The sequence below is a fragment of the Theropithecus gelada genome, unplaced genomic scaffold (genome assembly GCF_003255815.1).
Source record: "Theropithecus gelada isolate Dixy unplaced genomic scaffold, Tgel_1.0 HiC_scaffold_15917, whole genome shotgun sequence".
In the NCBI taxonomy this organism is placed as follows: Eukaryota; Metazoa; Chordata; class Mammalia; order Primates; family Cercopithecidae; genus Theropithecus; species Theropithecus gelada.
Window position 1 is genome coordinate 6110 of NW_020257677.1, and position 22533 is coordinate 28642.

The following is a 22533-nucleotide window of genomic DNA, read 5'->3' on the forward strand; positions in this document are numbered from 1 at the left end:
CCAGGACTAGGGGCGGGAGGAATGGGGAGTTAGTATTTAATGGGCACAGAGTTTCAGTTTGGAAAGATGAAAACGTTCTGGAGATGGAAGATAGTGATAGATAGACCACAAATATAATTAATTTTACAGAACTATATACTTAACAATGGCTAAAATAGTAATTTTATGTTATGTATATTTTGCCACAGTAAAAAAATCCATAACCCCTTAAAATTATATTTTGTATTATTCTAATGAATAATGTGTCTTTTACTCTCTTTTTCTTCTTTTAACAGTAAAACTGAAAATGTGATTGGCCTTTTGTTTTTTATGCATACAATTATTCTGGTCTGTGTTCTAGAACTTCTTTCCTGTGTGGGGTTGGGGGGTGTGGGTTGTTACACACACACGTCTTTATCTTGGCTTTGAATGAGAACTTGGAAGTATTTTTTTAAACTTTTATTTGTCAGTAGGAAAATAAAAGAAGCCAAACCATAGGAAATTTACGTCATTAAATTATAAAATAGTGAAATGCTGTTCTCAGAGTATGAATTATCACAGATTTCCTGATTTTCTTGGTTAATCTTGGCTTCTTGAATGGGAAAAACATTTATAATTTTATACATCTATAACATCTCTATATCTTCCTATAAGCATTTTCCTTTGTATAGCAGGATAAAATGAGCACCAAAATGTGGTGCAATATGAAAACGCAGTGGATGAGCTTCAGAATGCAAACAAAGGGATGGGAAAATGAAAAAAAGAAAATTCAGCGTGAGAAAGTCACTGAAAAAGGAATTAAATTCTTTCCAAGGCTATGGAACTATGTTATGACCCAAGCAGTTTGTAGAGTCTGAGTTTGTAACCTCTGAGGATTAATCCATGAAAATATTTCTAAGCCTGGCTCCTATCTAGGACATTTGAAGATGGATGTTATGAATACCAGTAGTGCCATTAATATAGTAGGCAATCAGAAGTATGTTTGTTTTTCTTGATCAGGAAGTGGTTTCTTTTAAAAGTACAAGGAACACACACACTCTGTGTGTGTGTGTGTGTGTGTGTGTATTTTCTGTTCCATTGCAGGACGAATTACGGTTTTTCCACATTTTACAGTGGGGTTTTTCTAGAGTTTGGCACTATGATATACTACACTTGATTACAGGATCCAATCAGAGTTGATGTACTCAGAAATTCATTGACATGATTAATGGTCTCCTAATCATACTTTTATTTCCTAGATTAGCCCTATTTCCTGTAGTTTCACAATTTTTGCGTCATATGTTAAATTATCCTTTATAGGGGGCCTGAAATTCTTATGAATATTTTTAGTCTATAATTTGCATTATTATTTCCATTTTGTTTTTTTTTTTCTTGAAGAAAATGAAATTTCGATCTTCCTTTGAATTCTTCGAGTGCTATTCTATGGTGACTGGCCTTCCTAGTATGATCTTTTTTTAAAACAATATTGTGTATATGTGTATGTGTATGCATATATATGTATACACACACATACACATATGTGTATACATACACACATGCACACACACATATATATAATTTATTTTTACTGCCACCAGCACTAGATCCAGAAACCTTCCTGCAAGTTTCCACTAGTCGAGTTTTTATTCTTCTCAAAAGCAAAATAAAACATTCTTAGATTCTACAAGTAGCAGGGAAAGACATCAGGAAATGACTGTACAGGAAATGTAATTGATGATTCACTCTTTACAATTGAAGTGGTCACAAGATTGGCTAGCAAACACAATCTATTAAATGAAAAAAAAGGGGACTTCTAAAGGAATTTGAATACATTTGAAGCTTATTGGTACCTTTGACATCTTACTGATTCTTTTTGAAACTCTTACCTTTTTCAAACAATTGTTTGCATTTGAAATTGGCAACTTTCATATCCAGTGATTGCTTTAATATTTGCTTTGTTTTTAACAGTGCCCTTAAAGATAGCCGTTTTCCCCCAATGACAAGGGATGAGCTGCCACGGCTTTTCTGCTCAGTGTCTCTGCTCACTAACTTTGAAGATGTCTGTGATTATTTGGACTGGGAGGTAAGATTATAGAAAAATTTTAAAAGAAAAATAAAGGTAACTCTTGAGGACATGTTTAAAATTAGGCCCAGAAAATAACTCTTTCAGCCCATTCTCTATTGTAATGGAGGTCGAGAGTAATATGGATGAATAAACCTCACAGTTGAACGAGATATAAGTAAATGAGTTTTTTAAAGGACAAAGTGCCACGTGTTGTTATAATCCCCAAACTGAATTTGGTTTTCATTTTTATCCTACTACCTCACCAAAGCACCTCATAAAAGCTGTTAATAAGTAGTAAGAAGGACTGACTGGAATTTATTTCTCCTCTTATTTTCATTCTGGTGCACTCTGGTATAGCCGCCACTAAGTAACTAGTTGGTCACAGGATACATCTCAGAAACAAGAAGAAATAGTTAGGATAATACACCATTTGGGGGAATCAGCTTGTGATGATAACAAGGTATTGATTAACTAGAATTAAATAATGTGAATTCATTCTTGGCTACCTTAGTTTATATACTTAAACACTCTAACAAATAATACTAAGGTTATTGGGTATCTCTGTGCATTGCTATTATTAGAGTAGCTTATATTGATCATATTTTTATTCTTCTTTAGTACATGGAGTTGGCTAACATCGTTAGTGAAGTTCAGAGGTTCTCACCATGATTTGTTTTGGTAGCTGGGAGGAGATGTTGAGTGTAGGTCTGTTGGGTCTATGAAATTTTACACACAAACACACCCATATTGCTGAATGCCTGTTGTATTCCAGGCAATGTGCTACATGTATAAAAGTGGTAAGATTTGGTTCCTACCATGAAGCATCTCCTAATTTAATGGCAAGTAAATGTGTATAGAAAGTATGAAGAAATAAGTGCTATGAATGAAACAATGGGAACTCAGTGATAAACATAACATTCTGTCTCACACATACATTCATAAATGGCATTATTGTATCCTTATGACAGATTTTAATTCTGCTGTTTTAGAAGGACCATTACCCATAGTAACTGAACTATTCTGCCTTGGGTACAGATCACTCTCTTCACAGTTTATTAGACTTGAATTTAATTTTGGCTTTGCCCTGGTTCCTTGTGAGACTGAACAATTTACTTACTCCACTGCAATTCAGTTTTCTAATATACAGAATAAGACATTTATAAGGTTCTTCATTTGAAAAAAAAAATCTCTATGATATAAATTATTGTTGTTATACCAGAGCTATTTAAAAAGTTTTCGGGAGTGGGGTGAAAGAAAAAAACCTTTTCTACAGAGAGTACGATGCAGGAGTCCCCTCTGGGTTTTGTGATAACATTTTCTGGAGCATTATCAGAATAAGAACACATCTTAGGATTTTTGCAAAGGAAGAAATAAAATAAATTTATACTGTTTTTCCTACCAAAGTTGGAATGTGGAAAACCTTTTGTAAACTTGACATTTCTAATTTATTATTTTCTGTAAGTTTGTTGTTCTTATTTGACTTTTCTTAAAGAGAAGACTACAAATATTATGGAAATATTCCCTAGTACTTTATTTTTAAATGGTCCCAAATCATGTTCTCTACTTATTAACATATATTATAGTCTGGGTGGTTCTTTTACTGTTTTAAGGCTACTGTTTCCTCTTCTGCAGTCAGATTTACTTTTGCTTTCTGGATTGCAGGGTGTTGTGTATGTAGTAGTGGGGGTGGGAGTGATTATATGGGAAAGCCTGAGATCCAAGGGGGATGACCAAGCTACAAGAACACTTCTGCTCTTGCAGCTACTGAGTTGGAAGTACACTTCTGGCATGTGTGTTTCTGTGTGTGCACATGTGTGTGTGTGTGTCACAAACATGAACATACTAGTATTATATAAATGTGTGTGCATGTGTTTGGGGAAAAGGAAAAAGGGGAGAATCCAACGGCTGTTACATAGGCATGGTTAAGCACCGAGTATACCATCATCATCCTTAGCCCAGTTAAAGCACTGTCTACGGCTAAAATTAACCTTGATATTATTGGGCTATTATGTCCATAAGATATATCAGCTTTCTGTTTGTTAGGAGACCGGGATGTAAAGCCCTTAAGAAGTAGTACTGTGTACTCTACTATATACTATTTCAAGGCATATTTATCCTCTTTGGTCACCATCTGCCAGCCTGAATTTCCAGAAGATTCTATATTGTTCCTACTTGGTATTGTGTATTTAATATATTTTAGGGGGCTTAAATATTAATTTCTATTAAGTATTATTTCCCTGTTGAAGCAAAAAATACACTCTTTTTTTTTTTTTTTTTTTTGGAGACAGAGTCTCGCTCTGTCACCCGGGCTGGAGTGCAGTGGCGTGATCTCGGCTCACTGCAAGCTCCGCCTCCCGGGTTCACACCATTCTCCTGCCTCAGCCTCCCAAGTAGCTGGGACTACAGGCACCCACCACCACACCGGGCTAATTTTTGTATTTTTAGTAGAGACGCGTTTCACCATGTTAGCGAGGATGGTCTCGATCTCCTGACCCCATGATCCGCCTGCCTCGGCCTCCCAAAGTGCTGGGATTACAGGTGTGAGCCACCACGCCCGGCCCACTTTTTCTTATTTTTACTTTTAATGTACAAGCATTTGAAAGTGAATTGGTCACTGTTAGAATGGCTATGCTAAGAGGAAAAGCCCATCCTTTTCAGTTAGTTCATCATTGTTTCAGGTATTTGGCAGGAGGGAAATTTGTGTACAAAGAGTAAGGGTGGAAATTATATTTTTAAGTACAAGAATGTGATTTGGTCTTTAAAAAATATGTACCTTACTCAGTGATTGAAAATGGAGTAATAGTATTGTGGGAATTATATTCTAAGGGTTATCCTTAATGATTCTGAAAAAGCATTACTAAACACAGAATGCCAAAATAGAATTAAAGGCATTAAAAAATTATATGTTGACACAATTTCACTTCTAGGTACATACCCAAAAGAATTGAAGTGTTGAAACAAAAACTTGTACATGAATGTTCATAACAGCACTGTTCACAATAGCTAGAAGGTGGAAACATCCCAAATGTTTATCAACAGATGAATGGATAAATAGAATATGTTATATTCATACAATTGAACATTACTCAGCCATAAAAAGAAGTGAAGTACATGCTACAACATGAATGAACCATGAACATATTATGCTAAGTGAAAGAAGTGAAACACAGAAAGCCACATTCTGTATGATTCCATTTATATGAGATATCCAGAATGAGCAAATCCATAGAGATAGAAAGCAGATTAATAGTTACTAGGGGATAGGGGGAGGGGTAAATGGGAAGTGACTACTTAATGATACAGGGTTGCCATCTGGAGTGGTGAGAAAGTTCTGGAACTAGATAATGGTGGTGGTTGTACAACATTGTGAATGTATTTAATGCCACTGAATTGTACACTTTAAAATTGTTAAAATGGCAAATTTTATGTGTATTTTGCTACAATAAAAATGGAAAATAAACTTTATACATATACTCTGTTCATAATAGTAATTTTAATTTATCAAAGAAAATTTTTAAAATTAAAAAAGTATAATGAGAGAAATGCAAGCCATTTATAATTACACCATTCTGAGAATAACTACTGTTAACCTTTTGGAATATTTCTTTCCATTATCTTTTTTATATTATACTAAGACTTTTAAAAAATTTTTTCCATTCTTTATCCCTTTGTATCAATAAATCTGCATATTTGGTTACATAACAGATCATATTTAATGTACAATCACTATTTAAAAGATTGTGGAGAAGTCTTTGTTTATGGTTTATCTTTGTATGTAAGTTAATTATATTTTGAATTTCCTTTTTGAGAAGTCAGTCTATATTATGAAAGTATATGCTTCATGAGAATTTTCACACTAATAGGTACAACTTTTCTTCTAAGAATTAAATATCCTATTCACAAGTATGCAATTTTAACCTGAAATGTGAAGTCCTGTGTATGTTTATGCCACAGGGGAAAGCAAGGAGATTATTACAGAATTTTAATACAGAATGTTAAAGTCGAAGATAGATAATGAGCATGTTTTATACAAACAGAAGCTTCTAACATAGCAGTGTTCTGGTGGAAGTACAGTTTGAGAATTGACCCCCACTGGTTAAGTGTGTTACTGCAGTGGAATTCCTAATTAAAGGGATGAAAATGCCCGGATCAAAGCAGGAAAAGGGCAAAGTCTAGAAGTCCCAACGCATAGAGGTAGATATGTTCACTATCAAGACAGACATCTCTGTGGTCACGAGGATGAGGAATGTGACCATGACCAGTGGTAATAGCCACCCAGTTTTCAGATGATCAGGAAACAAATGAATTGCTACGCGTCTGGCTACCATCTTACTGTCTTTTTCACTCAAGGTTTTTAAGTCGGTCTGTTCGGGAACTTTCTTTTGATAACATGTCTCTAATTTTATAATGGGAGTTAGTAGGAAAGTAGGATTTACTTTAGACCTTGTTTTAGGAGCCAGAGTGCTTCTGTTTGACAGTGTGAGGGATGTTTGATAAAATGGTTTTAGAAATGGATGTAATTAATTTCAAGTCAATACTGAATTGACAGACTAATCAATAATACTTCCATATGTTCTGTTTCCTCAGAATAATAATTAAAACATTTAAAATAAGTGTTTATAGCCTCTGAAGGAATCTGGTTAGTCATTAAAAATGACAGCCATCCACAAAAGGCAGTAAAGACAAATTAGAGCAGAGGCCCCACCCTTCCAAGAATAACTGATCATAGCCCACATCATGATCTACTTATTGTCCTAGTAGGTATGAGAAGAATGAAGAGTGAATAATTTGGGGAAAAATTTCATTAACTGATAAATTGGAATATCTACCTGCAAGGCTAAAATGGTTGTTAAATGAGGCAAATTGCTCCCCTAGATAAATCTGACATGATACGCCTTGTGTTTGAACACAGAAACTCATCACCATTGTTCTGTGTTCTTCAATTGACATCATTCTCTTAATTCTGAATGACAGGGTGATTGACAGAAATGGTGCTTTGTAAAGAGAAAAACTCATGCAGCATGTTGGAGCCTGCCAAAATGACATAGCCTGGAACTTGTAGAGTTAAACTGTTTGGGAGATATGTTTCCTTTTTAAAAGTCTCAAAGGATATAAAACCAGACATTACAATCGACTGGAGCATGACTTGAGGGGTGATTCTATGTGTGTCACCTCATAGCTGCTCATTTTCAGGATGATATAAATGAATAAACTTTTTGTTTGTAGAAGAATTCGTATAGCAAGTATGTTACCATGATTTTGTGGAAGCTAATGTAGCAATTTGCTGACAGAAGTCAAAATATTTTCTAAATTGTAATCAAGCATCTTTTACTTCTGTGCTTTAGAGACAAGATCACTTGAAGGCATGAATTAAAAATTTTCTCTGTATTCTAAAGTAACTCCTTAGATCAGATTTCAAAAGATTAATGACATTTTCACAAACCATTAGTCACTTTCTCCTATATCTGGCTCCCTGGATCACTGGTATCTCACTTTGTCTATACAGCTGTCACCTGGGCAATACATTGTGGTCCTAAGATAGGCTGTTCCATTAGCACACAATAGGTACACGGAATCAACCCATGCTGGGTGGGGCTGGCCAGCACAGTTCTTGTATGATGCCAAAAATTTGTCCCTGGACTATAAAGGTATACGTCAGGCCCCTGATCTCACTCTGTCCCTAAAGTACCAAAGCATCTGTCATTGTACTTGAGCCTTGTTGGACTCCTGGTACTCAGAAAGCTGTGTTTCACTTTAAAAGCAGCCTCCAAAGCACACCTCTTGAGTGATCACAGCTCAATTCTGACGTGTTCAGTTGCAGTTAATAATAGGGTGCTTTTGTAACAACCTTCGTGAGAGTAAACAGATGAGATGAATAAATTGGCTACCGTCATTATCTCCCTAAAGTTAATGTTCTTTTCACCCTCACTCCCCCCTTAAAGGTTTACATTTTTTAGCTCCTCTTAATGTGCCACTGAAAACAGAGTTCCCATTCATACACAGATGGTAAGCATGACTCATGAAGTCACCCAGCGAAATGACTTCTAGTTGTGTATGTTCTGTTTCCCCTCTTGGTTAGTTTTTCCCAGCTATGATATACATCATGTTTTTTCTCTCTTCTAACTTAAAAAATATGAGCTTCATATATCCAGGAAAATGCTTTTCACAGTACATATTTTCCCAGGGACGTTGAGATTTTTTAATAAGATGTCACTGTCATTAAGATTAGTCCTTTCTTGATGCTCTACTTTAAATGTTTTGTTTTTTTTTTTTTTTGAAAGTGCTGTGGAACATTGGGAAAGGAAGGCTTCAGGCTTCTCGGGCATCTAGAAAGAGTTTTCTGGGCATCAACAAGTCAATGTATAAGAAGCCTAGTGGGGAAGCAAGCTGTACAAAGTAAAGTAACTTCTTAGAAGGTGATTTAATGCATACAAATTTCCATTAGCTGTTAGTTCCCTTAGCAAAATGGGCTGCTTGTTAGTCCCTTCTCAGGCCGCCTCAAGTTGTCTCCAGCTTTACTCGCAGCATGTTTATTGGTTGGAGGGAGTTAGCCTCCTCCTTCCCCCGTAATCCATAAACTCCCTGCCCCTTCCCTAGTACTTTTGTTATAACCTAATATTTCATGTATGGTTTGTGTGTGTATGTGTGTGTGTGTGTGTGTGTGTGTATCCCCGGCATTTGATTAAAAGAATGCTGAATTTTGGGAATAAGGAGACCTGGGTTCTGTTCCTGACTGCCACTGCCCAGCTCTGTGACCTTTCTGGGCCTTAGTGTCTTCAGGAACCTGAAGAAGTTGGACTAAGTGATACCTAAGGTCTCTTTGGACTCTGACAGAATGTGATTCTGTGACATACTCCTTTTTAAAAGATGGCTTCTGTTTCATTGTCCAGAAAGAATGAATCATCACTAGCCATTTAGAAGTCTTAAGAAGAGATCCCTAACTTTTAAAGTGGCCATTGCCAAGTTAAATGTAGGCAACAAAAGTGAGAAATAGTCCAGTTTTTAAGTTGTACCTTCTAGATTTCCTGTTCACAAAAAGAATTCCCTTTAGGAAGAAAAATGCTCTAAGCCATTAATGTCTCCATTTAATTACTGTGTCATTCCTGTTTTAAGTCAATATTATATATTTAAGTCTAAATTAGGCAAATACATTAGAGAGCAATTATTCACTTTATGAATACGTATTTTGCTTTGTAGAAGAACTCACTATAGAATTTTATTGTTTTCCTCTTGACTTTAAGATTAATTCATTTATGTAAACTCAACCCACATGTAACTTTTTAGGAACAAATGTCTTTTATAGGCTAAGTTAAACTGTATTGAGTCAGACAGTGTACAGTTCTAACGAATACAATTTTATTTTTCTTAATTTCTTATTAGGCAAACAGCATTATTTCCTATTAGGTATGTTTGCTTCTTCCCCCCCCCCCCCCCCCTGTCCCCACTAGCCTTTGGAAAGTAAACTAAGTCACATCTCTAGGTTTTGAGAAAATTTTATAACTTTAGTTTTCTTGTCTGTAAATTCACTCCCTTATTCCCTTTTTTAAGAAATGGAAGGAATGTATTTTTCTAACTTTGATAGAAAGCAGGCTTTTTATTTAAAGGTCACCTGTGCTGCCTGAACGTTCCTTGGGAAGCTTTAGGATGTTAAGATTTTATGGGATGCTCATTACAGAGAATTGGGTTTTTCCCCCTTAGTTGCACTCTGAGCTGTCACTTGTTCTCTACAAAATCTTAGAGTAAGAACAATTTCTTTCATTGCAAAAGCTATATAAACATGTTTGGCTTCAGAGTTTTTCAAAGCACCTCTTCCTTAGCCATACTTTATTTAAAATTTTACTAAAATTTCATGGTGACTATTAGAGAGTTCAGGTATTTTAGAAATATGTGTCAGCTATTAAAATAAATGTTATCAGATTGTTGTTCAGTGGCTTTTGTGAAATAAATTGGCAGGCTTGTGTTCCTGATAGACAAGTAGTCTAAGTCTCCTACATAAATCAAAATTGGCCCTAATTGGTCCTTTGGTAAGCTCTGTAAAAGCCAAGAATTGGTTCATGGAGACTGAACTAATATCTAAGCCAAAGGTGACTAATTTGCAGGGATTTTAGAGAAGAGCAACACATATGTATTTTGGTCAAGGGGACCTTTTTCACAAAGTAACAAGTGGGAAAAGAAGAAAAACTTCAGCTGAGACAGATGATGAAGCAGAGGTTTTAGAGTAGAGTATGTTAAAAGGTTAGTCATGCTCAGGTGATGACTTTGCAATCAATTATCCTTTTTGATTTATGTTTCTGGTATTCTGCTTCTAAATGCATCTCAAAGGATATTTGAAAATAAAGACAGGTATAGGAACTGGTCACATAATGTATGAAAACAGCCTAAAATATAGTCTGTGGTGGTATCTCAGTTGGTTCAGGAGAAAAATATTTTTTATATCACTAAGATAAGAGTTATCTCTAGGCGGATGGTACTAGGATTACAGGCCATCTTTATTTCCTCCTTTATGCTTTCCTAAAAGGATGCTTTGTTTGTTTGTTTGTTTGTTTTTTAGAGACAGGGTCTTGCTCTGTTATCCAGGTTGGTCTCAGATTCCTGGCTTCAAGTGATCCTCCTGCCTCAGCCTCCCAAGTAACTGGGACTACAGGCTCGAGCCACTGTGCCTGGCTCTAAAAGGAATCTTTTTGTAAGACATATGTACTACTTTTATAAACAGAAAAAAAAATGGATGTTTACAGTTTCTAATGTTTACAAGAGTAAATAATACTGAGCAAAAACAAAAGCTGAATTGCAGCAACACCATTGTAAAAATTTACAATTTGGCCAGATTATGAAGGGATCATGTTAGATAGATGTGTACCTTCAGAACTCCAGAACTGCTTTTCAAATTGGTGGGCTGGTTGAAGTGATGCAGAGTAACAACTGTGAAGATTTGATGGGCAGATCGAGTTAATATGTCATCTAAATTTTTTTTAATAGTATCAGATTTGGGGAAAGTGGTTTATTAGGATCTGTACAAATCCTTATCGGTTTCTATGATTAAATTCTTAACTTTTCTAGCTCAAAGAATTATCCAAGAGAATAAACTTGGAGTAGGCCTAAGTTTGAAGTATTTCTCTCTTTTATGCTGAATTTGCTTTCACTAGGAAAAGGAAGAGTTTCTGTTTTCAAAACACTAAGCTGGAGCAGGGCAGAAGGAACTGTGGGGCAGTAAGTTCAAGAGTGGACCATGCTGTACCATGGGTTTTGTGCTGTTAGGAGATGTAGCACGTAGTTTTTTTCCTCCTAAGAATGTAAGAAACACCAGACTCTGGGTCAGACCCATGGACAGTCCAATACAGTGTTTGTTTCTGTCCGTGGTACCCAGGGTTGTTTTGTGAGAGAGCATGCATTTCTTCTACGATACCAGCCTCTAAAGGTTAGGGGATGTGCCAAACATCCTAAGCTCCTCTCATTAGGAACAGTGTCCTTTCATTCACTTCAATTGGACTGGCATATTGAGCGTGGCAGGTCAGTCTTATGTGAATGGCCAGTAACTGGATGCTTTGTTAATTGCAAAGCATATTTTGCCAAATGATTTCATCCAAAAAGACATGTCAAACAACTTTCGATTCTTTGACCTCCTGAATTTCTTATGTTATTCAGATGAACTCACTGAAAATGAGTAGAGTAAGCCATGGCCATAATATTACAGGGAAACCCAGCATTTAGTTCTGAAAATGGAGAAGAATGGGACTGACCATGGTATTTGCTAAAACAGGATGCCACCCAAGGAAGTAGAGTGGTTCTGTTGGCCAGGATACAATCGGGAAGATTTAGCTTTGAGACTCAGGACTGTGGAGGTAATTGTGGACCCAAACTGTCAGAGGTTTACATGGAGGCTACTCAACTTAGCCAGAGCACATTTTATACTCATTTATGCTTTTAGCCAGATGGCTGTTTTTCATGTTTCAGCATATTCAGATTGTTGGCTTGCTGACAAGGCTCACAAGTAAAAGTGAGACCCTTTTGTAGCGCTGCTTGTGGATTACAAGGCTAACACTTGCCTTATTAGACAGAGTAGGGTACATTAAGCTTTGACTGTGCAATTACAAGGAATATAATATGGGAGAGGGTACTTTTAAAAAATGCTCTTGTGTTGAGGGTCACTGCATTAGAGGATGATAGTTTTAAATGAAGCCACATTTCTAACACGGGACTAGATAACAAGGATAAATGAAATCTGCAGACAGTCTCAAACCTTCATTTTAGCCATTATTTATAATCTCTTCTCCTACCAAACCTTTTACTGTGTAGCAAAATTGATTAATTTGTGTGTACCTCTTCTTTCTGTGACCACGTGCTGTCTGATAGAGGAGTGAAAAAATAGAAAAATGAACAAGAGCTGAAAGAGGATGGGGCTGAGGCCAGGTGGAGCTGGGGATACATAATCCCTAAACTGGATAATCAACCCCAGAATAATCAAGATATATTTTAGGGTCTTAACATTAATCTTGATATTTAATTCTGAACAATGTTAAAAACAAAAGATTGTATAATAGCATTAATAAAAATCACTTGCTATGGAATGGTTCAGAATAAATATGGCTTTCTTTTTAGCATGAAATATGAATCCGTTGAACTGGTCTTAATGTTCTATCAGCACGCACAAATACAGCTCTGCTTAATTCCATATCCTCTTATCTATAAGTCCTACATTTAATTTACTACCATTGGAGTTGATTTATAGCTTTGCTTAGCAAAAGTACAGTCTTGATTAAAAGAATATTATCGCAATTGATGGACCTCGAAAGCATTTTTTTCATAGACCATCTAGTAATTTTGAAAATGACCTGCAGACCCATAAGGCTAGATTTTCAAGTTTCCAGTTTTTACCGAAACTGGCTGGACTTCAAACAGTGGCAGGATTAGTTAGGGGTATGTTTAGTGACATAGTATTCCCACATGCGGCCCCCTTATCCATACTTAGAAAGTTACTGTGGTAGAATTTTAAAGATCTGCTTCGGGGAATCCCAGTTCCCTGGTTCGCTGATCATTTATCTAGTTTTATAATTGCAACTATAGCCTTTGTCTCTTGGGATATTGCTGGGCCAAAGGATTCTCCAATATGTATAAGGGAGGATTCAATTATTATGTATGAGGGTTACATTTTGGAGTTGTAGCTGTGACAGATGCCTCCCTGAAACAATATGGAGTTAGTTTTGATGCTCATTTCATTGCAAAGCCAGTGATTTCCACAGGTTGGCCAGAATTGGCCATTCTCCACAGTAGGCCATATTCTCCTTCTCCTGTTTTGATTGTGCAGTATGACTCTTTAGTGGCTTGTGGTTCTAGGAGTAAAGAAAATGCTGTTGCTCAAGAGGTGACAGAAAGAAAGCTACTATGCTTTGATTTTGTTACCATTCTCCTAATTCTGCTAGCTGAAAAAAATGAGTCACTCTGGTTTGGGCTTTGTAGCTTTGTGGAGAGTATTTATGACCTATGAAGAAAGTTCATAAAAAGAATTCACTTTAAAACCACTATACTTACAGTTCAATTTACAGGGGTTTTCAATTGTTCAGAGTCATAGGAACCCAGAAAACAATTAAAAGTTGTAAATGTGGTACTAAATCAAAATTGGAGAATTTGGGTTTTTTTTCTTATCAAATTTGATGTTAAGACCTTCTCAAAATGCAGAGTAAATAAAGCAGTCTTATTCGTGAGTAATTTTTGTTTTGGCCACTGTGTCCTTTGTATCCATACACACACAGCTTTATTGAGATACCATTCACATACCATACAATTAGTCTTAACTTCTTTTTTTTTGAGACGGAGTCTCACTCTGTCGCCCAGGCTGGAGTGCAGTAGCCGATCTCCACTCACTGCAAGCTCCGCCTCCCGGGTTTACGCCATTCTCCTGCCTCAGCCTCCCGAGTAGCTGGGACTACAGGCTCCCGCCACCGCGCCCGGCTAATTTTTGTATTTTTAGTAGAGATGGGGTTTCACCGTGTTAGCCAGGGTGGTCTCGATCTCCTGACGTCGTGATTCACCTGTCTCGGCCTCCCAAAGTGCTGGGATTACAGGCGTGAACCACCGCACCTGGCCTCTTAACTTCTTTTAATTGTTAAATTACTAGACATTAAAAATGTGACATTTTTGTTCAAGAACACAGGATGTACTCCTATAAAGAAAGGACTTAAGTGTCTAAATTACCCCCATTTACCTAAATCACTTTTAACAATCTTAATATGTAGCCACAGTTTGTCAGAACTAGAATGCTTATTAGAGGTTATCTAGTTCAATTAGAATAAAAATTACCTGGGGAGCTGTTCTTTTTCCAAAATATATTTGTTGAAGCATGAAACCTCCTGAAATTCTGATAAACTTTGCAGACCCGCTCCCCACCCCTTGCCAGTTAAATGTCATTAATTTTGTCTGACACTCTCATCTCACAGAGAGGGAGACATTCTTCCTATCACAATTTTGACTAGACACCTTAATAAACACCAAAATTCTTTTCAATTTTAACATGACAGATTTTTGATAAATAGAGTTGAAGATTCAAAATTCACTTCAGTGGATAATGGAGTATAAATTACTTATGCTGTATATTTTTTAAAAAACAAATTATGAGGAATCTGATATTGTCAAAGGAAAAAAATTCAAAGCTACTGATCAGGAAGTCAGTATACAGAAAATGTTGCAAATTTGTCATTGTCTCATCAGGCACTGGAGAGATTAGGAGATGTCCTTTATCCTGGAAATGCCTGATAGCTAAGCGCTCATATTTCCTCTCAGCTATATGTAGTTATTTCCCACATGGTATGGGAGGCAAGTATTGTGTTAGTTTTTAAACAGCTACCCTGGTCTCATTTTTAGTAGAAAGAGATTCATAAAAATACTGATATTAAATAGATAGAAGAAATAACCAGAGATGTGCTTTAATAAAAATTAAAAAAAAAAAACCATGAATTCCTCAGAAGATCTGACAGGCTCTAATGGATAGATGGGTGAAGACCTAGGGAAAGAATGAAATAAAATAAAAAATCCTAGAGGACTTTTTATTCCTGAAAAAATTAGAAAACTTGAGGCTGAGGGCAGAAGCAGCAAAATAAGTTTTCATTGACCCCTTTTCCTCCTCTAGACCTTTACGTGTATGGAAAGTATAGAGGTCTATGACTTTACTCACCTGCTCGGAAAAGAAGCCTCCATCTTGGGTAATAATGTTTACCTGGTCTTACATCTGCATTCCAGTACCTTGCACAACCTGACCCTCCACCTGGGAACCATTGATCTGAGGCAACCACAGATCCAAGAGAACAGAATGGGGTCATTATGCTTTTGAAATTTTGTTTTTATTATCAATGTTTACAAAGAAGTTAAAAACTTTTAATTTTGATCTTTAGCCCTGTATACTATTCTATGTGAGACATGAGGGGAAAGGACAGATTCCTTTCGATCATATGCTAATCAAAGGAAAAGCACATTATTTAAAAAAACATTAGCAAGAAATTGCTCACAGTTACTTAGAAGACTACCTTTTTAAGGGTATCACCACAAGCTCGTTTTACATAAAAAAGTTACATTGGTCTCTGGGCTAGTATATAAAGAGACTGTGCAATAATGCACTACAGTGAAGTGATTTGAAATCTTTATTCTTAAATTTAGTAGAGCTGTGTGAAGACAATGGTGTAGATGGACAGTGAAGGTCTGCTACTACCCCACTCTAAGTCATAATGCATTTTTAAAGAAATGCTATCTACACTGGGTGATGATGTAGGATCTGATTGTTTTCATTATTATATTTCAATCTTACCTGACTGTGTTTGCTTGCCTACATATAATTTAAGGTTTTAAAGGGAGTAGACAGTTTGGGAGGGGATCAGCACCAAAAGTTTTGGAACTTAATCAGAAGTGGTGAGTGTACCTGCAAAACAGGATGGTTGTTTGCTATCTCTTTGAAGCCAGTCACCTTTGTCTCTAGTTCCTTATTGGCATGAGCTACAATTTGGGAGTGGGGGCAGGATTTTTGCCATCAACCATCTTATTCTACACACAGCTTCAGAATAGTTGTTCCAGTTTTCGAAACACAGTATCATAGCCTAGTGCATGTTGGGCACATGCAAATCAGTATTTTCCCTCTCCATGGCCATCATAATGGCCTTCAAATCCAAAGTCAAAGCTTTGGAAAGAGAAAACTGATATGTCCTTCTAAAAACAAGGGGAAAGGAAGAACTGCATTCTCTTGAAAGTTAAGTTATAACCTTTTCTTTCTGATTCTATGAAGAAGACTGTACTAATAAAACTGCCAATTTCTTTCAGGTGGGTGTACATGGCATTAGAATAGAATTCATCAATGAAAAAGGATCAAAACGCACCGCCACCTACCTACCGGAGGTTGCAAAGGAGCAAGGTCATTGTTGTTCTTTATTTCATGTGATCTGGTGAAGAATTTAAACAAATATACAAATTGAAATGCGATAGCTGACCTTGCAGTTATGTCTGATAATTGAACAGTGTCAAATTGTAAGAAGTGACTCTTCCATCACTGCCACTGCAATGTCTGTATCAAGTCGGTGAAATACTCACAGAAGTTGAATCCCTGCATTGAATTTTGATGGCATAAACCCATAAGTGTATATTTTTTAAAAAGCAGAATTAATATTAGTTGAGTTTCATTTTAGGCAACAATTTGCTACTGATTTGAAGTACCTTTTTCCCATATTCCATTGTGGCATAAAGAAGCCTTTTGTTTGACAATCAGCCACATAGTTCTTTGTCATTTTAAGTATCAAATGTTTCATTGTTAGGTGGTTGTCATTACTCATCCTGCTAATATTAAGATTGTAGGTTTCCCATTAAGATTGGAGCACTGAGAAAACATGAAATATTAGTGTTTTATATGCTTGGTCTATACTTCCTAATCAGAATTTTCCTATTTCACACATAGAGCATAGACCCGTATGAACCAACATTGTAACACAGAGTAACTTTTCACTCTGTAGTATTGTATCCTTTCTTAGCAACTACTAAATTCTGATTTTGTGTTGGTTGAAATGAATATTTTATCTTGGGGAGCTTTTCTTCTCATCAGAAAGCATTTGTAATTTGGTTTCCCCATGTTTGTCTTATAAATGGGAGATACATAATAGCAAAATTTAATGCCATTAAATCCCCAGATCAGAAAGTCTTCAAGGCAGTTGCCTGAAGATTTATTTGGGTTGCTTTAGAAAATGTCTTAATCTCCTAGTATCATTAACTTTGTAAAGCATACATAAAAGATAGAGGGCCTCAGATACTAGTATACCATCCATGTCAGAAATAATAAAAATACCCTTGAATACTGCACACAAACTTGAATGGTTACAGAATTACAGAAGATACCATAAGAAACAACAATTACTGTAAGGTGGTGTGGGAGTCCTAAATGCTGAGTTGGCAAAATGGCATATAGACTTGTCACTCCCTTTTAAAGATGTCGCCGTTAGAGGAAAGTACAGCAGATATGGTTTGTTACAGTCACGACTGAGCAATTTCTGTCAGCCCCTTAGACCCCTTGACTTCGAATGTGAAGATAAAGGAGCCAATGTTGTTTGACACTGTGGATAGCTAGAATTTAAGGAGTGTGGTGATGGCCCTGCTTTTGTAAAGGACGACATCGTAGCTTTTCTGTGTGATTGTTTTTAGGACCAAAAGATTTGATGGCATTTGGTGACAGTGATAGCTGACCTCTACAAAGTCATTTTGTATTTAATGAAAGGTGTTTGTTACACGTGCTTGACTGATATTTTATCTGGTCAACTCTCTACAGGATGGGACCATATTCAGACCATAGACTCCTTATTGAGGAAAGGAGGATACAAAGCTCCAATTACTAATGAATTCAGGAAAACCATAAAACTGACCAGGTACAGAAGATATTTTCTAGCACAAGGCTAACCTGTACATTTTGATGTGTATGCCTATAACGCTTTGATTTCTTTGGTCTCTCTAACTACACTTCTCTTTTCTGAAACAGAGTGGAAATGAATGGCAGGGTCATACTGAGGGTGGATACAATGGAACTCTGCTTGGTAGTAAAGCCTGTGTGATGTATGAGCCTATCTTTCCCATCTTTAGCTCTGTGTGATTACTCTGGCTTTTGTATGAGCAAGCCCTTGGAGACTTTAGACTACTTTACTGGAGAAAGTACTTGAATTAGCAATTGGCTAGCTTTTGACATTACTTAGCAGAACCCCAGGATTCTGATAAACAGTCCTCAAATTCGAATTTAACCTCAGAATTTTGGCAGTGATAGAAGTCTACCAAGAAAACTTGTTAGCTTGCTGAAAAACACAATTGAGCTAAACTCAAATGCTAAATAAATTTCGGCATGAAAAAATACAGATGCTTATTTAAAAAGGAAAAAAAACATACATTTTAGGAAAATGGGCTGCTGGTTCCATTTATTTCAATTCCATAAAACTACATTGAATGCCTATAGTATAAAAATGGCCTATTCTCAGCTCTGAGGAGTTAGAAATTCAGAAATACCTCCATCCCTGCTCTCCCTGAGTTCACCATGGAGGCGAATAGAGGGGGCATGGACAAAAGTATTAATCTAAGGCAGAATATGATGGGTAATACAAGATCCATTCCCATGAAGTAGGGAAAGAGGAATTCTAAGAGGGTGGGAGGGGGATAACGGATAGTTTCAAAGAGGTCCGTTGGGGGCTGGGTTTGAAGAATGGGTGGAATATTTGACAGGTAGAGAGTGCGGGAGGAAAGGGATTCCCTTAAGGAAGACCTTGTGAGTCAAGGGTGGTGAAGTACAAAGCAAGTTCTGAGAATGCAAAATAGTCTGATTGGGCTGATCTTTCAGTGTAATAGAGAAGCTGATCATTAGAGGAAAATGTGGCCACATGGTAGGTTGGGCAGACCATTGAGGGTCCTGAGTTCCAGAGTAACTAATTTGGACCTGGTTCTATAGGCAATTGGTAGCTATTGAAGGATTTTAATCAGATGGGCTTGAGGGAGGTATAAGAATGGAATTGGAAACAGGAAAATTAGCCAGGAAGCATTGGTATTATCTAAGAATCTGCGGCAGCAGTCCAAAAGAGGTGCAACAGGGGCCTTAACTAGAGCTGTGGCAGTGAGATGGGAAGAAAGGTGGGAATCGATATGAAAATAATGTGGAAGAAATGAAAGGACTGGGTCATCATTTAGAAATAAAGAAGGAAGTCAAGGCGTTAATCTAGATAAAAAGGACCAAGGTAATCCCTTTAATCAAAGTAGGGACCACAAGAGGAGCATGTTAAGTTTATGCATTGATTTTGGATTTGAGGTGCTTCTTAGGATATCTATATAGAAATATCTAGTAGGTCAATGAAAATGTATGAGCTCATAGCTAGATATGATTGAAATTGTAAGGATAGGGTTCACTGTGGGGAGACAGTATAGAGCCAAAATAACCAAATACAGAAACATAACAAAATTCTACAAGGCAGGGATAGGAGCATTCAGAGAGAAGGAGCAATCTGAGAGGCAGGGGAGAACCAGGGGCATGTGGAGGTATAGAATCCTTAGCACCAGAGAGCTTAAGGGTGTGATGAGCAAATGGAAAGGTCAAGCTGAGTCAGGGGAAGCCTTCTGACAGCTATTTCCATGGAAGGGTGGCAGCAGAAGCCAAAGAGCACTGAGCTGAGTAGTAGTGTGAGATGGGGATTGAAGGCAGAAAATATACACAACTATTTGAGAAATGTGGCAATGAAAAGAAAGCCCGACATAGGGAAAAGTGAGAGTTCAGGATACCAGAATTAAGAAAAGTTGTTTTTGTTGTTGTTACTTAATGGTAAGACCTAAGTAGATGTATGGACAGAGAAAAGAACAGTAAAAGAGGGAGAGGTGGAAGACTTCTGAAGAAAAATAATCAACTGAATTGAATGACATGCATACTCCTGTTAGAAAACTGGGGCTGAGGGGGCAATAAAAATTCTAAAAGAACAATTTAAACAAGGAGTAGTAGAGTGCAAAGAGCACTGGACTCAGACTTTTAATTTCCAGGTTCTGATCTTAGCTTTGTTACTTACTATCTCTGTGACCTTGGGCAGTCACTGCTTCTCTCTGGGACCCCATTTCCTGATCTATAAAATTATCTCTAAGGTCCTTCCTAGCACTGACAATGGCATGTCACCTATTTCTCGATGTTAACTTTTCTCTTCCCTGACTTTCTTTCAGGTATCGTAGTGAAAAGATGACCCTGAGCTATGCTGAATACCTTGCTCATCGCCAGCATCATCATTTCCAAAATGGCATTGGGCATCCCCTTCCGCCATATAACCATTATTCCTGACACTGAGCCGCACAACCAGTCACTGGGCCTCTCTGCAGACCTCTTCCCAGGAGACCCTACACCTTCTTGGTCTAGCTATCTCTTTTACTGTACCATTTTATGATGATAGTTTCCGTTGCCATGGTGAAGCTTCGACATCGTCAATTAAGATCATCATGGTAACGGGTAGAAAAATGGCATTTGTTAAGATCCTGTTTTATTATTTTAGATCATTGTGTTTTTTTTTTTTTTGCAGCATATGTGATTTTGGGTTTTTTTTCTTCCAATATTATGTAGAATTTTGCTTTGCTATCTCAGTCAGGTTTCTGTTTTTCTGTCCTCCTTGCCTTTCTTCCTGTTTTGCTTCCTGTTTTCCTTCTTCCTTCCCGTTTTCCTTCTTCCTTCCCTCCCTCCCTTCCTTTGACTGTGGATGGAAGAAAGTGTGCAGTTTTTAGGGATTTTACTTAGGTTTGTCTTTAGTCATCCTGAGTAAGATAGTTGTTTTTTGATACCTGAGTTTGGGATTCATTCATATCAAATTCAGTTATTTGCATATTACTCTTGATTTTTGTCTGAAATTCACTTTGCTATGACAGCTTAGTAGTTGGGTCTTCACTCCTTAAGTATATGTTTTTCCCATGGTGAAAATATATGAACTTTAGCTCTAGTAGTGAGCATTCAAAGGTCCGCGATAGGGCTTGTCACAGAGAGAGAGAAATCATTTATCCCTATTGTGCTGGTTATCATAGAAGAGACTGCCTCACCACTTTATAGAGCCAATTTGCAAACTAAAACACTGTTTTGAGAAGGTACAAACTACCTTTCAAAAAGGCTACAGGAAACATTTTTATGAGCAGCAAATATTAGGAAGAGAGCAGATACAGAATTTAGTGCCTTTGAGAAGAATATAAGTGGAATTAAGAGGGGTTAGAAAAAAGGCAATTTAGAAAAATATTCTTGTAAAATTTTATTGTTTCTATATGTGAAACAGAAGATTAGACAAATTCCTTACTCTTAAGTATTTTTTTAAGCTGAAAAAAATTATTTTGAGCAAATAACCAAAAAGAGACATTTGTCTATTTTATATTAATTTAAATTTGTTAGCTCTAGGTTTCAGTAAGTCGTGATTGGCTAGAGTCCATTTTAGCTACCATCTAAAGGTATGGTAAAGATAATTTAGTGAAACAAAAGTTCATATTTGTCATGATTTCAGATATGTTTGTCATGGGGACAATACTAGAGTTTTAGAGATACCATAAAATAGCTTGAATCTCTTTCTGCACTACATACTTTTGATAGAAACACATTTACTACATTGATGTTTTGTCACACCTGTGAAAATGGAGTTGGCATTCAGATGTGCTATAGTAAGAGCCCAGCTCATCTGCAAGGACAGTCTTCCCATGATGCATACAAAGGATAACTTACTGATGTAGATAGGAGGTCCATACATATATCCCCAGGAAAAATGACAGATTATTCTGGAGGAAGATGACCTTCATTTTATGGTATATGTGTGTGTGTCTGTGTGTGTGTGTGTGTGTGTGTGTGGTATATATATACATACCACACACACACACCCCTTTGGAAAAATATATATAATTTTTTCAAATAGGAAGCCAACATATCAAGTGATGAATTAAAGTATGCTGCAGAATATATATTCTAAAACTATAAAAAATGTCAGTGAATATCAAAATGATATAGCTTATACATATAGTTACTGTGACAAGTGACAGACTGCTAGTTCAGAATTCAAAAATCCTTTCTTAGTTTGTGAGATAATGGGCTAAATTCCTTCTGCTTGCCACTGGGGCACAGCAAACTGCTTTAGTTTTTGATGAGAGTTCTTAGAAGTTTGTTGGTATTCCTTCATCCACAGCATCCATTGTTGAAATAACCATTTTCAGTTGTGATGCCTTAACTAAGAAGCCAATTGTTAGCCTGAAATGCAATCTTGGTAGCCAGTTTCAGTGAAGCTAGAGATTAGTCAGAAAAAGTTAGCTGTTGGGCTTTAGAAAGGGATTTCGAGTCCTGTCATTTCTACTTGGGAGCATTTTGGAGCAGATTAGTCTTTCAGTATAAAAACAAGTGGCTACCTGATGGAAACTTTTCTTACCCTTATAGGGAAACTGAGCACAAGCTGAATGATATTGTCTGCTGCAAAAAAAAAAAAAAAAAAAAAGAAAAAAAAAAAAAGAAAAAAAAAAGAAAATGAAAAAGA

The 22533-nt window shown here is 36.7% G+C and overlaps 1 protein-coding gene across 1 annotated transcript; it reads left to right on the top strand.

The window, feature by feature from the left end:
• Positions 1-1893: 1893 nt before the first annotated feature.
• LOC112617225 (AMME syndrome candidate gene 1 protein-like) lies at positions 1894-21870 on the top strand (the record flags this gene model as incomplete). Its single annotated transcript, XM_025373975.1, has 4 exons — positions 1894-2041; positions 16322-16412; positions 17811-17907; positions 20216-21870. Coding segments are annotated over 4 exons (451 nt in total), but the record flags the coding sequence as incomplete, so codon positions are not given.
• Between the last annotated feature and the right edge of the window lie 663 nt (positions 21871-22533).